Source organism: Sebastes fasciatus, chromosome 5 (genome assembly GCF_043250625.1).
Source record: "Sebastes fasciatus isolate fSebFas1 chromosome 5, fSebFas1.pri, whole genome shotgun sequence".
Taxonomy (NCBI): domain Eukaryota; kingdom Metazoa; phylum Chordata; class Actinopteri; order Perciformes; family Sebastidae; genus Sebastes; species Sebastes fasciatus.
Genome location: NC_133799.1, coordinates 20014351 through 20032610, shown reverse-complemented (window position 1 = coordinate 20032610; position 18260 = coordinate 20014351). Strand labels below are relative to the sequence as shown.

Here is an 18260-nt window from a genome sequence, read left to right as displayed (position 1 = left end):
AGTTTGTAAAGCGATGTGTAAAGTATATAAAGGTTCTTATTTGCTTGCAGAAAGCAGAACCATAGCAAAAATCCCCCCAAAAGTTGGCGTTTTCCCAAACATTTGTACATTTATGATCACTATTCCTTTATGTGTAAAAACCTCAACAGTAACCCTGATGAAGACCTATGTCAGTCGCAACAGGTTGGTCATTTTAAACAATTGTTACCATGTAAAATAAACATGTGTGCCTTAGATCATTTTTGAAGGAGACTTTTTTAGATCATATTCTACCCATGCAATGAGCCTTTCACCAGACTGAATAAGCACAGTACACCCGAAAGATCCAAAGAGCACCTGTATGTGACTACCACAAAGTCCCAGCAGCACTTCTTCTCAGTTGTCTACATGCCCCAATGAAAAAATTGTTTTCATCTCAACCCAGTGATATTTATGGTTCTCTAAAAGATGATGCTGAATTTTGAAAACAGATTCTCACCAAAAATAGAACATTTGAAACATGGACACGGTTAAATATCAAATTTTGCTGCATGTTGTTTGGAGAATTGAACAAAAAAATCACAGGAACCATGTTTTCATAGACCTGCTTCTATTGACTGTCTAAAGGCTGCCTTTTTCATCCTCTCGGTGTGTTTTGAACTTAAATCAATCAGTCTCGCTGATCTCTGGCCCGTGCTTGAGGACCCAGAGCCAAATCCTGTGAATAGCTTTGGCCAAGCTCAGTCCCTCTGAGCCTGAGCCCTGCCACATGATTGGATGAGAGGAACATGGGAGGTTACAGTTCCACCTTAACACAGGTTTAGTTTTGCTTTCATTTTGAGTGAATGTCCACCACTTTCAGCGAAGTTGGTGGTTACTTTATGATGACTTGTACTCAGCAAGAAACTGAAAATGTCTCATGTTGGGAATACAAGGTGTCGGATCTTAACATTGGGCTGAGGTGAGAACGGTTGGTAATAATGATAGTTGATCCTTGGATTCTCACAGCGGGTAGGAGCTGTTCCTGTCCTCCATTCTCTCTCTCTCCCTCTCCCTCTCCCTCTCCCTCTCTCCCTCTCCCTCTCTCCCTCTAACTCTGTCTGACGTGATATATGTGTTTCTATTATCCCTCTTGTATCTTTGACAGTTTGAACACCTGGATTCTTAGACACTTTGATTTAGAAAGACAAGAGTATATTGCTTCACTCCACTGGCATCAGTCCATTCCATAATTACATTTTCCGACCGTCGCCAACAAACAAAACTGAAAGTGTATTCACCCGTTAGGTCTGTGTGACGTGTTGGAATTGCTGATAACACCATGACGCAGTAGAATAGTTTTAGATCAGTAAGTATTACAGTACTAGGTTAAAAAAAAACCTCATCCTCTGTTCTGACTGTGACGCTCGACCACTTGATCACACGAGATGCTTTTCAGTGCTCAACTCAAGGCTCTGGTTGTACTTGGCAGGTGTAAGTGTGTGACTGTATGAGGGTGAAGAAAACAGCAAGTGTCAGTGTGACTTGGAGAATTAGCTGTGAAACAAACTAAATCTCTTTTTCCCCCTCTAGGCAATACCACTTGAACAGCAGCACTACCACCACCACTCCGGATGTGCCCATGGACATGTACTCGGGATTCCCTGACGTGGACTTTTCCAGCCTCAACCTCCCTAGGAATGGAGACTTCCCCCAGGTTTGTTTCATAAATCTGTTGAACCTGACAAATTAAAGTGCTTACAAGAGCCATTATGAAAACACTGTTAGGCCCTGTTCAGACCTGGTATTAACATACGTCCTGAGTGATCGGATCACAAGTGGACAGCTCTAAGTACAGGTGTGAATGCACTCAAGACGCATTGAGATCTGAGCGCTCTTACCACATTCAGAAGTGGTCTGGGCCACATATGATCACATTCTTTTAGCAGTGTGTACGTGAATGTGTCCTGAGCCACATTAAGGACCGCCTACTCAATGGGTCTCACTGCGCTCCTCATGTGAATAGCCAGGCAGACGCAAGCGCTTTGCAGCATGGAAACAGCCTCTTTGCTCTACTGTATTCTGTCGGTACAACAGTATTTTATTAAAATATATCTATTTATAGGCTACATAATCTACAGACTAAGCACGGGAAATGCATTATTATCATACTGTCTGAGATGTGTCTGTGTTTTTGTTCCAGTGCTTTGCACGTGGCTTACGCCCGCCTGCTCGCTCGCTCTCTCTCATCTCCGGCTCTCTGAAACTCTGTGCCCCGCTGTTGCCTGGCAAAGGCAGCGGTGCCGGTGGCATGGAGGTACCCGGGACCGCCGGTACAATAACCGTATATTTTGATGTTAATAAAATGTACCTGAATTCACAAATATGTAGGATATTACTACTGACATTCCTGTAATATTACATCACAACATCTGCTGTGTTAGCCATGTATTTATTACGTGTTTATTTGCATATAGAGCGGGGAAGCGAGGTTGGATCACAAGTGGTCACTCAAGACGCATGCGGAGACGCATTCTAATGCCAGGTGTGGACAGATGTATTTAAAGCTGTCCACTTGTGATCCGATCATCACTCAGGACGCATGTTAATGCCAGGTCTGAACAGGGCCTTAGATTCTAGTTTTTCTAGTTTTTCTCCCACCTGTCCCTCTCTGACTTGCTTATCAGAGGCAAGAACCGTGCCTCCCACCCACTTCTTTCATCCTGTGCTCCATGTGTATTCAGCTCTGCTTAGTTTACCATAGAGCAGCCTGATTAAAGGCTGGTGTTGTCTAGACGACTGCAGCAGTACCTGCCCCATTCCTGTCAAGGCATGTCATTAATAAGACACTGTAATTTAAAGTCATTCTCCACTTCCGCTCTGCATCTTTAGAAATCACTGTTAGGTAAACCCAGAATCTCTTTGTAATGTTCAGTCATGCTTGGAATGAGTCCACAAAGTGTGATATGTCACCTGAAAGTTATTTTTTAAGTGAATCATTTGAGTGGGATTATCCCCAACCTGGGGAGATACAGCTATAAGACTAGGACGTTCATTTCAGGATGTGTAATTGTAAAGCTGTATGCTTCAACTCACTCATTTATTTACCTCACCATTCAAGATGATTACTATCCATCATTTGCATTTTCTATTTCTGTGCACTTGTGTGTCCGTCCAGCCAATTCCTTTATAGTTAGAATCATATGAATAGGAGCCAATTGTAATAACACAGGCCAGTGAGTTTCTAATCTGAGGCCTATTTGGGTTGAGCTGATGAGCGCCATTATGGAACCATATTAGAAAATATGCTATGATGATGAGTTTTAAAGAAGGGCAGTCATGGGTTACCAAGCAGACTTGCAGTATGATTAGCCTGTCTGACAGTAGAGAGGGCACATCTATCTGGGTTTCTCTTGGTTCAACATGAGGCCAAAGCAGTAAATAATAAGGGATGCGGTGTGGTGTGACAGCAACGGCAAGGGAAAAGGCGTTTCTTAACCTGATATGCGTTTTTAAGGCTTTTCACTGAATAATACAGATGTTTTATGGTATCGGTTTAAACTGCTGTTGACCTGGATTTTATGTCTTCTTATGTATTTCTTTTTCAAAGCGGAGGGTTGAGTTTATTTTCTATTAATATGCACATGATAATGAAACCCAGCGAATATGGAGCAAAAAAGAAGGCTGTGACAAATGATGAGAAAAATTATAGTTTTTCTTGCAGGTTGCTTTATTATTTAATACATGTAATGCAGCATTCACAAGACTACAATGCAATACATTCATTCTAATGCACAAGGGAATACCATTTGTAAGACAAACCTCAAATTACTATAAATGAGCCAGTTTGGCATTGAGGGGTGTGTTTTTCCTAAACTGCTGTGTGCTGCAGCTCAGTAGAGTTTTTTTGTCTCTCTGGAGACTTCCAGCCTGAGGGTTTGATAAAAGCTTAAGGCTACATTTGACAGTTTATTTGATGTTAAGCAAGGTCTTGCCAAATTAAGTTAGATCCTTACAGGTGCACATTATAATGTGGCCGGCACAGAAACGCTTGCAAGTTGTGGATAGGAGTGTTCACTCATTCAAGTGTCAAGGGTCACTTCCATTAAAGAGGACATATCTTGAAAACTCACATTTTCACTGCTTGTTTTCATACATTTGGGTATATGGAGTGCTTACCAACTCACAAAATGTGAAATAAGACAACCCAGTCAGTTTTTTTGTGGGCTGTCTAGATCAGAAAACATGTGATTCAATAAGCCATTCAGATTTGGTTCCCCTTCCTATGTCACATGCAGGCACATTAGGCTCCGGTGTTTTTTTGACAACAAATCCTCCGCCATTTTGGACTGAAAATGCCTATTATATTTATAACATTTTATTGTTCAACACAGGCCATTTCGGTAGAATATGACAACAGAATAGAAATCATTTTGTTTTACTATTGCATAGCACTTTTCAGGCGGACGTTTAACTGCTGTCCGGTAGTCGCATTCAGTCCAAAATGGCTTTTCCGCTGACTTTCACTTCTGGGCGATATTTGTTCTTTGGCTTGAGAACTACCTTTGCAAAGATGCACCATATTTTTCTCGCAAGCCAATCGGAGCAGACTGGGCTTTTTCAGGAGCGGGTTTTAAAGAGACAGGCGCTAAAACGGAGCGTTTCAGGCGGAAGGTGAATACAGGTTTATTGAAACAGACAGTATGAGAACAATAATGTTTTTCTGAACATTAAAGCATGTAAACATGTTCTTGTAGAAACCCAAAATACAATTATGAACCTGAAAATGAGCATGATATGTCCCCTTTAAAAAGTCATAGGATATTTCCATCTGATATTAGTGGTTTGTAAGCTTTTTATGTCCATTTTGAGGCTATATTAGACTTGTATGTATTTGCTGATTTTGCTTCCTTTTATTAACCCCCTTAGTAGAAAACAAATTCCCAGAAATCTCTGGTAACATATTCTGTGGTTTACAATAAGCAACAGTTAGAAGGGAAGCACACATAGACACAAAATCTACACACAAGTTTCACTTCATGTTTGTGTCAAGGTGTGTGGATGAGTGAGATGGTTCTGTGGGAAAAAGAAGAAAAGTTAAATGAAAATGTATTTTAAACTGTGGGGATTTCAAGAACAAAGGACATGCATGAAGGCTTTTATATACAAGAAAGTGATGTGTCATCCTCATCACGTGCGTTGTGGTGCTGGCATGGATTTTGTGATTCAAGTGGGGTTTCCCTACTTGTTTTCCATGTGCCTGTTTTAGCCCGTCTGGCTATAGCTTTCTTCCTTACACGCAGTTAAGAGGGTTCATGATTATGTGATCCCAGTTGGATCTACTCGTCTGTCTACATATTTAGAAACGTATGGCCTCACAGTGTAGTTAAGTTTAAATTAACTCCTTCATCATTGTTGCGTTCACAAGCAGCAAGTTTGGTTCCCCAGCAGTGGAGACGTGGAATGTTATGGTGCCTGAGTGAGACAGAGAGGGAGGTTTTGTGCTTGTGTTGTGCTTTCTCAGCTGTTCTTTCTGGTTTTTGGACACTCCCTACCATGTGAGGCATGCAGAGAAAATGTAAGTCACGGGGTCATCATGACTAATCCACCACCTCACACTCAGACCCCTTTTTCACCCCCCACTTTATTTCCCACCATGCCCGTTTTTTCCCCCCTTCTATCAGAAAGCAGGATATCTTGTCTTCCTCGCACTATTGAACCATGACGTGACAGAAAACGTTCCGGCATGTGTGACTGGGTGGAATAGTTGAGGTGATTGTTTAGTTCGTCAGGTGACCGCCATCTTTGTCTCAGCCATTTCCCTGTTTCACTTACAGCTGTGGAGTCATTAGTGAAATCTCTGTCGGTTTGCACGGCTTCCCGCACTGTTACAGTTTGTTTATGCAGTTCACCAGAGCTCTGTTGGAATATCCTCATATTGTAAGGAAGCACACTGTTGGAACATGTGGACAGGATATCTATCTCTAGATGTTTGTGTTTGTATTAGAATTAATAGACTCCCATTTGAGACTTGATATCCTTCTTAGATTATCAGTCAATTACAGTATATCACTAGCTGATAACTGAAATGGAATACGTGGCCACTAGACAATGATGTGGATGAAGTTGGCGCCTCACATTTTTAGTAACATCTATTTGATTTGGACAATTGAATTGTGCTTCAATGGCACCAGAAAATGTCCCAGTTATGTCACAATAGAAACTTCCACTGATGATCCTATATTTTTTTCCCCTTATGGCATCAAATCTATGATAATGTAGTAGATGACATTGCAAGTAATTCATACACATCATAAATAAATAATCCACTAATTTAAGTGAATGACATACATTCATCTAGCTATTTGTATGTTATTTATTTTCTATTTTGTAGATATTTTACAGATTAAATGGATCTAGATTATGGCTTTATGAATAAAATTTACAGCATACAGTTATGGATCATTTGATATTTTGGCACCAAATTGCACAGTCCTCTCCAGGAAACTTCCCCAAAAATAGCAGTCACACATTAAACCCTTTCTTGGGAGTTACTGGGAAACTAATGACCCCCTAAAATAAAGTATTATCAAAACACTCAGCTTGGGCACAGTGGAATTAAGATAAACAGTGGAAACTTTGACAAAACCAAATTGAGGCGTAATCATATTTACTGATCTACATTAACCTTTATTCTGTACAAAAAATAATGGCAGACCCCTTGTACTGTGCTTTCAAAGAAGTTGAATCTTAAAACTCATTCAGAGAATGTGCACACCTGTCTTAGCTTGGGTCATTTGTGGATCTAAAGCCTGTGAACTTTTATGCAGAGCATCAGACTGAAAACAAGACTTACTGGAAGACAAAAAAGCAGAGCTCATTCACTAACCACTCTGGCTAACCTCAAAGAGTGAACAGCACTTTGCAAGCGCACAGATTAACACACATACTGTATTCTCTATGTACTGTAACTGTATGTACACGTGTACACGCACTAAGGCACGTTTAGGGATACTCACAGTGTTAGTCTGTTACTACATACTCTCGTTCTTTCTCTATGCGGTTCTTCTCACTATTACACATTCACACTCGTGTGCGCGGTGCACTTCTAGGAAGAGTTGATATGCATTAAGTCTGCTTTTACAGATCTTCTCCGTTATATATATAACTGTATTTGCTAATTTTGTCACATCCCAAATCCTGAACGTGTCTTCAGCCATTTACCCATCCTAACTAGGGGGAAAAAGTGGGGTACAGTAAAGTATGGAAATACTTTGAAAATCACAATCCATGTCCAATCGGCACCCAAGAATTGTGATAGTGTTGAATCGGGATATAAGCCTCCCAGCCCTATTCCTAACTGTAAGTAGTAGCAAGTGGTACAATAGACCAGCTAGAGATTTAAGGTCAGTACCTTTGTCAAAGGCGAGACAATATCCCTAACATACTGTATATGTATTTAAAGTGGGAGAACCCAGGGAACCCTGTGGGCATAATAAGAACAGGAACTTCCACTGCAAAAATACAATTAGTCTCAAACTTGGTTAAAAATGCTAACCACAGAGCATAACACCCACTGATTCCAGGGTTACTTTCATGCATTTACTTTTGAACTTTTGCTATAATTATTACATCCTTATTTTGCACTGACAAGCATAGTTCAAACACAATAAACTTAAAATTCTCTTCAGAATCCAATTGCTTCTTAAGATACTAAATGTGCCATGCTGAATTACAAGGAAATATTTCTTAAAAAAATATTCAGTTGCTATAATTAGATTACTTCATAAAAACAAATGTTTCACTCTGAAGCTGCCTCTGGGATTTTATTTTTCTGACAGAGAAGATCATCTTGTTTTTCTAGACTTATTTCTTGCGGCAAGCCAATCATGATATAAATCAGTTGGTATTTCTCAGTTACTTCCTTCTAAGGTGCTCCAGCACTTCATTTCAATGGCCTAGTTTGAAGGAGGAAGTTAAAGGTTAATTTAAAGGGTTGTTAATAGTTGCACTGTTTTCTTTGGGGAGTGTGTGTGCTCCACCTGATCCACTTTAGTTTTAGAGTAGCGTTGGATGGTTCAACCTCTATTTAGCCTGTTTTTTAAACAAATAACTGCAGTTCCTCTAATTCCTAAAGCAAAGTTTAGACCTACTGCACCTTTGTTTACATTGCCGATTACGCATTGTGTCAGTGCACATGTTTAGTGTTTACATTACACTATGCTAGCACTTACGAAAGATCTTAGTGATACAGGAAAATATAGTGCAAAAACAATTTCATGCAACAGAGGAAGTTCATCTAACAGGGCAAAGCATTTCCTGCTGCACGTGTAACATTTATCATAACACGTTATAATCATAACAACCCAGGATGAACTGATGCGTCTGAAACCAGGAATCAATGAGAACCATATGAGAATAAGAAATTAAATCAGAATGACCAAAATCTAAACGATAACAAATTCTGCTCATATGTGGTCTCAAGCAGCCACATTACAATCATCGCCAGGATTTTGCAAAAACAGCAGAAGTGCATGAGACGATGAGACTGCATGTCACAGTGTCTGCACACCAACTCTGTTATGTGTTGTCTGTGAAAACAGGCATGGATCATACCTTCTTTAGGCTGTGATGCAATGAGGTGTGTTTGAGAAGTCAAAAGAAGCTCATCAATGATTAATTCCTCCCCATTGACCCTCTATGCACCACTAACCCACACACATACACACACACACACACACACACACACACACACACACACACACACACACACACACACACACACACACACACTCACACATATTATTAAGAGGATTCCCACTCATACCATGATGACACCATGGACAGGCGCCGCTCCGTCTCTGGGAGTCTGACTCCCCTTCAGTCCAGCAGAGATGGACATTACAGTACCTTAACCATTGCTGACATGATATCACCTATTCCTGGAAGCTGGGTGTGCAAATGGACTCCTCTAGTCCATTCATGAAGGAGATAAATCACATTATTTCTGTTTTGAAATACCACATTTTCTTCATTCGTGACTGGCTCTTAAACAGTTAACGTGTAAATGTTACGACACTGTCTTTGATCAGCATCTTGAATTTGTCGAAATAATCCACTTGCCACCAGATTCCCAGAATATTTTTTTTTCAACAATCACAGCCCCAATTCCAGTAAGTAAGTGGGAATGACCATTTATGATGAAGCACAGATAGAACGCCTGGAAGACACTGTGGATATGCAAATTTGCAGCTTGCACTTGATCTGACCACTTCAGCTGCCTCCTTCTTACTTAAGCTGTCTGTTTCTTTAGCATAAGTGAGCTGAATTATTAGGGACCTGTTTTGACAGGCTAACTGACAATTTAATTCTGCTGGAAACCCCATTCTCAGAAGTGACACACTGCTCCGAATAATGAGACAACACTTCCTTCTAGCTTTTACACCTCTAGACTAAAGAGCATTATATTAATCAGTAATCATTACTTGAACAGCAGCCTTGAAATTGAGCCTGTGCAGACAACTAGAAAGACAAAAAGCAGAGTATGAAGAAAGACAGGCAGCCAGGCAGCGAGTCTGTCTCTAAATATAATAATCATTAAATATAATCCAGGCCCATTAAACATAGCGGTAAGCAGCGGGGTGTGAGGAGCGGCCAGGTCCACAGCGCAATACTGTTTACACTACAAATGCGGTTGAGTTACACCATGTACAGTAAAATGGGCCCGACTGCCAGTAACTCTAGTCACTTACCAACAAAAGCATCATTTCCTGAAAGCTCCTCCCTCCTCCCTCCCTCTTCTCCCCACCTCTCCCCTCCCCTCCCTTGCACTCTCACTCACTCTCCAACCACCTTTTTGAGCTCTGAGGAACTAGTCCACAATCACTATGACTAAGCCGTCCTATGCAAATACCTGACTGTCCCTGGTGAAGCAGGAAGCATGTTTTAGACGTGTTTGTGAGAGGAACAGAGTGTGTATGTGTCAGTTTGTTGCCCAGAGCGTACCTGCGGTAGAGGCAGATGTGTGTGTTGAGCCAGAGAGGAACTGTGAAAGGGCTAGTGAGAGTCCACTGTTTGGTGGAAGGGCACCAGCTGTAAGGTGAATACCAACACTTTGAGCTACACATGGAAGAGGCTGTCGCATTCAGGAATTCAAGGTGAAGCAGGAGTGGATGAGTGTGTGTATTTTACCCCCCTCCCATACTGCAGCGTTTGGACCCATGTCTCTCATGCAGCTCTGGACTAAATTGTATTCACAGCTGGGACGACCGCTTCCCAAGGTACTGGTACTGTTTGCTTCTTTTTTTGTATATATTATATGAAGTCTGTTGTTTTAAGACTTGCTGTTATTCTGTTGAAAACTCTTATTTTTTATGTCACGGTCAGTAACTGAAAACCGTTAGATAAGGAAATGTGACAAACTGAAAGCTGCTTGTGTGAAGAGTTTTATTTTTATTTTCAATCTACTTCTAGATATGATTGCTAAGCACTTCATTACCCATTTATGACTGTCTTTTTATTTTTAACTTCCTTGAGTGAATTTTGAAAATACTTCCTTATTATCAGAACACTAATGGGGGCAGGCCGGGGGTTTTTCTTTACTCTGTATTTTCTGTTTAGAGTTTGGCCTCTGTTGGAATTGATCTGTTGTTATTAAAATAATATTACACTTTATTGAAAAGTTATACAGACCTAAACTGCATAATGTCAAAACCTACAAAGGCTGGTTTCCTGGAGAAAGACTGAGCCACAAGCTAGACTAAGAACATTTGTAATAGAAATATCCATTGCACTTTGTTTTAGAGTAGGACCAGGCTTAAATCCTCTTTAAAACAGTAATTTAGTCTCCTTCTTTATTATCTGCACACAACACTAATCTGTTTATTGAAAGAGAAAATGCCAAAGAAGGTAACCCAGGTTTACCCAAGTTAGTCATCAGCATTTCAGGCTGTGAATTTTGTTGCTGGCAGGCCAGAGTTGCCAGTCAGCCACCCTGTGCGCCTTTGAGACTTATTCCCAGCCAGGAACTATGACAAATGATTGTCTGCCTCACTCCTTGCTGTCTTCCAGTAAGTGCGAGAACCTGATATCTTGTCAGGCTAAATAGCACTCTTGTCTGTTTACTGGATGGCTATTAAATATGGCCATTGTTTGACTGCACTATAAAAAGAACTGCATCGGGTTTTTTTTATTTGTAGTTCAGTAGACTACATAGCTTTAGTGGAAATGTAGTTCAGATCAGTTTAATGTCTTTATTGGTGCGAGGCTAGTATCAGGATAAATTGTTAAACCTGGAGGGGAGGTTTTTTACTATAAGCCATCTGGGGTTTCTTACCTCTCTTGCTCAATCTGTGTTGTTAGTTGTTATATACTTCTGTTTTTTATCCCTTCCTTTGTGCTAGTAAACTAAACTTCAGGCTTGCTCTGCCCCTTTCCACTGAATTTCTGATTAAGTTGATTGGCTAATCTCGCCACATCAGCATTTTTTTAATTCACAGAAACCTGAGAAATTGAACAATCAGTGGTTTCAAAACTATCTTGAAACCAGGTCACTCTTGGAAAAGAGATTTTAATCTCAATGAGTTTTTTACCTGATTAAATAAAGGATATATATAAGTAGTGTATGCGCTAAACAACGTTTACATAGATGAAAAAAAGTACACAGCAGGCCGAAGTTGGACAGTTTATTCGTTGTTGTGTTTGACATTAGCTAAGTTTCTCCCTGACATGACTGGCAGGTCTCTGTCCACAACATGTGTAGACGGTATCCATACATCAATATCATTATCAGTGTGTACTTATTACCTTATGTCACAAATTCTACACCCTTTAAGGATAGGTTCACAATTTTTCTCAGAAAATTCTTTTAGGGCTGCACAATGAATCAAAATTTTATGGAAATCGCAATATGACCGACTGCAATTTTCAAATCACAGGGGACTCACTAATTGTTAAAGGCAAAATGTGTGTCAAAATACCATTTTAATTAAATACTGTGGTGCTGCAGAGCTGTCCTGGCCTACACATCATATTCTACAGACTTATTAAAACATCTTTGTTTGGTACATATCCCCGCAAAAATAACACTATAATCATTTCTATATGTTTTTTTAATGAAAATGAGAATAATGATGTAAAAATGATCATACTCTCTAATATCGCAAATCATATCACAATTGTAATATCAGTCAAAATAATCTTGATTTAGATTTTTTTTTTTTTTTTAAATGTTCGGCCCTAATTTCTTTTTAAAAAGCCTGATGCCCATAATAACATTGAAAGAGGTTTCATCCCTCCTGTTCATACTGGATATTTAGAGATTACCTTCCTAATGCACTTGGGGGACAAAATCCACAGTCCCGTTTCCATACAAAAAATGTTCTCCAAAGTTTATCTGAGGCTAATCTGATGCTTCATCAGTCTGAGTTAGTGGGCTTTCTTCTACTTCTTCTTCTTTTTCTCAATCTTTTTAGTGCACATTTCCTGACTTCTGTTTTAAGATAGACCTTTAGAAACCTATCGCTTAAGACCAGGGATGCAGCACGGCAGCCTCTTGGTGGGCACATGTTGTCAGCTTCCTGGCATTACGCTAAAACCTCAAGCATGACCTAGGCGTGCAGCTTACGGGAAATGAATAAACAATGATGCTGAGGATGAGTGAGAGCATGGGGGGTTGGACTGATGATGAGTGGTGGTGGAGAGAATGGGGGAGCGAAAAAATAGAGCATGGATGCCAGAAATGCAGGTGTCTTATGCTGCAAAGAGAAATTAGAGGTTGTCGCCTTGCTTATCTTGCATATCCTCTTAACCAATACCTAACTATGTCAGCAATAATTAAACCTATTTCATGAGCATTCTGGTAAATCTATCACACATCAGTGCCAATTATCATAGGAATAACTCAGGGTGGTGCTACAGTAGGTGAAAAGACAACATAACAGGGTGATATCCTAGCTAGTTATTGCTGGTCGTTAAAAACAATTCATGCAGGATACACACTAAATCTATCAGGTCTGACAGTATTCAGAAAGCAGTCAGCTGCTGCAATAGGATGAAGATGGCACAGTACATGTTTACGGATCATCTAGTTTTACTGTTAACAAGTTATTTCAGTTTTTATGCATCACTGGTCGCCTGTAGTGGTGGCAAAATGTGAAAATTTCCCTTAACAGGCCTTAATGCTTTATTGTTGTCATTTTCCCCATTTGACTTGAGTTTAGAATTTCAAAGAATAATCAGTTGGGTATGTTTTTGAAATTTCACCAACAAGAACTATTAACCTGTAAAGGTTAAGACTATGAAATCAAAAGCTTCCCAGTTTGATTTCAGCCAGGGACATTTGTTGCATGTCATACCCCTCTCTCTCTCTCTCTCTGCCTTTGTTCTTGTCTGTCTCTATATTTTTAGCTATTAAAAAGGACAAAAAATGTGAAAGAAAGAAATCAAGGTTCAGGGGATCTTATAGTGTGCGTCATAAGGTGGTCATAGAAGTGTTCAGTACATTTGTTTAAAACAAGTCAAGTCTTCTGTAGAGCTAATTTGTTGTTTAGTTGTTCACAACCCACTAAGTGCCTTCTTGGTGGGATGTCACACTACTCTGTTTGACTTGTGTGATGAAAACCTTTTTGGACCACTGTGTCTCTTACCGGATTGAATTAATATTGAAGCCCTTTCTCCCCCAAAGTGTGAAACGCATCCAGTCAATATTGATTGTAACTGTTTTTTTTAGAGGATTCTTTTAACTTGAGATGGTTCGCAGGATAATCAGGATAAAAACTTTGTAAGGGGTCGTTCACATGTTGAGTTTAAAAATGTGTAGAAAACGCCAGCCGTGCCGCTTTCATCCTTTCATCCGCGCCTGCCGTTACTAAGCAACCAAAAACATGCGTGCTGCGATGACGACAATGATGATGAAGTTGCGGAAATTTAGCAGGAAGCCTCAATGACTAAACTAAACACAAACAAAAGAAAGATAAATGCATTCCCAGCATCCTAAATCCCTCACAGTAACATTACTGCTAGATTTCTCTGTCAGTTTGGCTCACCTCTCAACTGGATGTTGTAATGTTTTTGGACAGAAAGGGTGAAGCAAGTAAAATAGTCCGTGGGACAGATGGTAAAGCTCAGGATAGTCCTGCACTAAAATAATTAACTTCTCCTCCATATTAACCGTAGACTGATATTTATGGAAGAAAGACAAGATACCTGCAGGTTGTGATTGATTGTTCCTCGTCACATGACATGCGCTGTGCTGTTGAACTATTTTCATCTCTGCGTGCAGCCATCATGCCCTGAAAAATAGGCGTTTGGAAACGCTTGCGCGTGGCGGCGGCGGCATCGCCCTCGCATCGCTCCCACGTTTGAGCGTACCTGCCGTGCATCTACAGTTTGAGTGTGAAAAAACGCGGCATGTAAACGCCCCCTAAGTTTGTCTGTCAGCCAGAACGCAACTGTCATGACGTGGGAAGTTTAGTCAACTAATCGTAATAGTGAGAGTGGCTGGTGTCCAAGCTCTTGGTTGTAAAAGAGTAAATGCCCTCCCCATTTTGCAGTTGATCCTTGGCTAAGAACCAAATCACCCACTTACGGGCAGCAAGCCCACCATCTTCAGTCACAGCGTGATAGTATTCCACTGACCGCAGGTGTGTGAACGTGTGGGTGGGTATGTGTGACTAATAGAGAGCAAGGGTATTTGAGGTAATACAAGAACCTATGAATATACACTTCAGATGTTTGGTTTCATACAACTTCAAGCACTCTTGTCATCTAGTATTGGTCTCCCACAATAGAGCGAGTAGACTTCAGACTATAGTAAAAAAGTTAATTTCAGACTTCAGAGTACTAATGTACTCAAGACTCTAACAGGTCCCTATTAGAGCATGAGCTCGCAGAGGTAAAAACATCTGCATGAGTTTCTGTTTTTGTCCTCTATAGATAATATAATCTTATTAACCATATGCAACTAGTGTTCTTTAAAATTATGACCAGTTGACACAGTCAAATTGTTTCACTCAGAATTGAATAATATTCTCAGTTATTCTCAAGGCCACGTTGCATGTGACTGTAACAAATGACAGCGTTTGCCCCCTGTTGCAAGTGCTGTGTGGTATGTTGAAATTTCTCCCTAACTGAGACGTCATCTTGCGTCAACACTCCCCTCACATCCACTTTTCTCAACGTCGAGGACGCAGGCTCACACATGCAATTTGCTTATCACACATAAACACACACGTAGATGTGTGTTCTTTTTTCCTTGTGTTATCTTTGTTTCACAATCACAAATCCTTTTCAGAGGCCCAACATATGTTTGGGATTCATATCAGCTCTTTTTAGTCTTTTTTTTTCAGTTCAAGATGTAGGTTTAAACTATTGAGACATGCCTCTGCGCATGCCAACTCATCCTCAAGGCACCCGTGTGTGGGTGACACTTCCTCTTGGCACCGCCCCAAATACATAACAGATGAAATCTCTCTCACTGCTGCTCTCTCTTTCCTCTGTTCTCTTATTATTTTCTCAACTTGTGCTACTTTTCACTTGTTTAACTGTGTCCTTCTTTGCTGGACTAAGAATCTGAATTTGCCAGATAGATTTATTTGCTGGCAGCACCATGTGGATCGTAGAGCCTTGTTAGTTCCTAGTAGTCAGCCCAGTGCAAGTTTCAGGCTCTCCTACACACACAACTAGCAGAACAGTTCTTTGAACCAGCTCCGTCATTCGGCTGCTAGCTGGGACACTTGACATGGCATCCTTTTATTTTCCAGAACATATGAAAACACTGGAAAATTCCAGGAGGCTTGTAAGCAGCTAGCAGTCCCTGGCTTGCTTTACTCAGACTTGGCACGACATGAAGGCTTGCCTGTCAGGAGGTTGCTGGACTTGCTATGTCACTATGATTTGCTTTTTTGGTTGAGGATAGGCTAGACTCTGTATTTCTCTTTTGACCCCTCAACTATAAAAATGTAAATACAATGAAAATTGATAATCTCTTTTATTATTTCTCAGAACATCCCCTCAAAACATTTGCTAATTTAATTTCAGCACAGCTGTCAAGAAGAGGCAACCTGGGTTTTAGGAACAAACTCATTAAAGTTTCAGTAGAAAACAGATTTAAATAATGTCAGTTTTGGCTTGGCAGGGGTCCTGAGTGGAGCTCTTTGTGGTCAGTGGAACAGCTGGTGAGCAGTTCTCTAGACTTGTAGTTGTCTGTGAAGGACTTTTCAAATTGTTTGAATGTATTTTTTGGCCGGAGGTTGTTTGACTAAAGGGTCCAAAACAAGATGTGAAACTTTCCATGTGTACCCATAAAAATACAATGGCTTTTTGACAAATTGTCTCCTTGATCAAAGCGCTGTGACAGGATAAGCTGATTTATGTCTGCATGTCTTTGAGAGTCACTTTGGGATACAAAGATTGGCTTTTACTGTCCACAAAACATTTGATGTGCTTAACTATTACACAACACAGAAAACCAGTTTAATACTGAATTCAAAAGGGCTCTAACTGCTACCGGTCTTGCCAAAAATTCAGTGTCTGCTTCAAGAAAAGGAAAAAGCTTCGAGCTGTTCTATTAAAGTCACAGCCCAACAGATATGTCAGGGATGTAGGACATGCAGACAGCTTGGCATAACATAATCCAGACAGAAAGGGAGACACCAGTGGTGGCTTTTCAATTCCAGGCCCCAGACACACCAAATGAAAAGACACACACACTAACACACACACAGGCCATCAATCAGGCTCTGTTGACTGCATGAACAAGGTCAAACAGCTGACCCCAGAGGAGAGAGCCTGGGGTGGGGGTTGTTTTACTCAGCTGATCAGAAGTGTGGGGTAGTGTGTGGTTTAATAACCCTCTATCCCACCAACCCATCCACATACACACGTCACAGAAATTGACAGATAAGAATGCAGCTTTCAGTGGAACTGCTCGTCACGCTGACAGGGTTATGCAAGGTTACACTCTCATTTTGCATTACCTATGTTACAAACAAGAGCCATGGCATTTTATTAGCATTTATAGCCCTCAGATTTGTGATTGTGATTTGACTCACACACCCCCATCGTACTGTTGTCACAGCAACATTTTCAAGCTCAGGCAGCATTTACAGCCATAAAGAATGTAGGGATGGGGAAAAAATTGATTCACCTATGTATCGTGATTTTCTTTCTTTTTTTACGATTTTGAAATAGATTTTTTTAAATGCCAGAATCAACATATTTGTGTCTATGCGGGGGTGGAAGGAAGTTATCGCTTTTATTGTTGTAGTCTGAGTAACGTGACGTCATATCCGTTCCGTATTTGTCAAAAAACAAAACAAACCGCAGCCAGCAGAAACAAAAAAGTAGAAAACGCCGAAGGATCCGCGTGGATACGACCTGCATCCTCACATTTTAAATCCAAAGTGGTAAACACTACACATACAGTAAAGTATGGAAACACTTTGGGTTTCACACGTTACCATGAAAAGCAGAGCTAGACATGATGGCTAAAGCTGCATGCTAACTCTGTCATGGACAGGTAACGGTATCGTATTGTGGTAACGTACGGTCAAGCCAGCCGTCACTCTCATCTCCGTGTTCAAATCGGCCGACGCTACAACTGTAGCGCACCCATATACTGACATTTATGTTAAATGTATTTTGGCCCTGATGGAGCTGACCATGAATGTATAAAGAGAACAGAGCTAGCGACAGACTTGGCGAAGTTAGCGGAAGTATACACGTGTGACTATGTCCAGTTTTCAAAATAAAGGTGATAACTGTATATACAAAGTACATGTATTGAAATAAGATTGATTCGATTAAATTCAATAGAAGTATAAAACATTTCATGTCCCTTATAACTTAAAAAGAAAATACCACTCATTTGTGAGGGAAAAGTCTTTATTCTTTGATTTTTGGGTTGCTGGAAAAAAATTGTTATAAATAATGCCTGACAATGACTGATATACAGTATTTGACTTCAGGACATCTCTGACTACATACATGCTGAAAATCAAACATTTTGACTGTATTAATTTAGATATTTTCCAAAGTAAAAGTCCCTAGAAGTGTATGATTCAACTTGTCCCATGGTTTAGTGTTAAAAAAGTTAACAAAAATCACAGTAAATTGTAATATCGAATGACAATACATGTTGGGAGATAGGTGTATTGTCCCAGCCCTAACAGAATAATAGAGATGTTGGAAAAAGGACCAGTCGGTAAAGTGTTACACTTAAAATGCTTTTAAATTTGTATTTTCCTCGGCCAGTAAACACTACAGGGTACAATAGTAGGCATTGATTTATGTGTACATTTATT

At 40.2% G+C, this 18260-nt stretch overlaps 1 protein-coding gene across 4 annotated transcripts in view; it reads left to right on the top strand.

Moving 5' to 3' along the window:
- Positions 1-18260, top strand: part of sbno2b (strawberry notch homolog 2b) — an 82760-nt gene that overhangs the window by 30430 nt on the left and 34070 nt on the right. For 2 of the 4 annotated variants that reach the window (XM_074635640.1, XM_074635639.1), the window contains exon 4: positions 1552-1675. In XM_074635640.1, the coding sequence (XP_074491741.1) occupies positions 1552-1675 (124 nt within the window). Of the gene's footprint in view, positions 1-1551; positions 1676-9805; positions 10239-18260 lie in introns of those variants that run through there. The other 2 variants (XM_074635642.1, XM_074635641.1) reach the window with 2 other exon arrangements.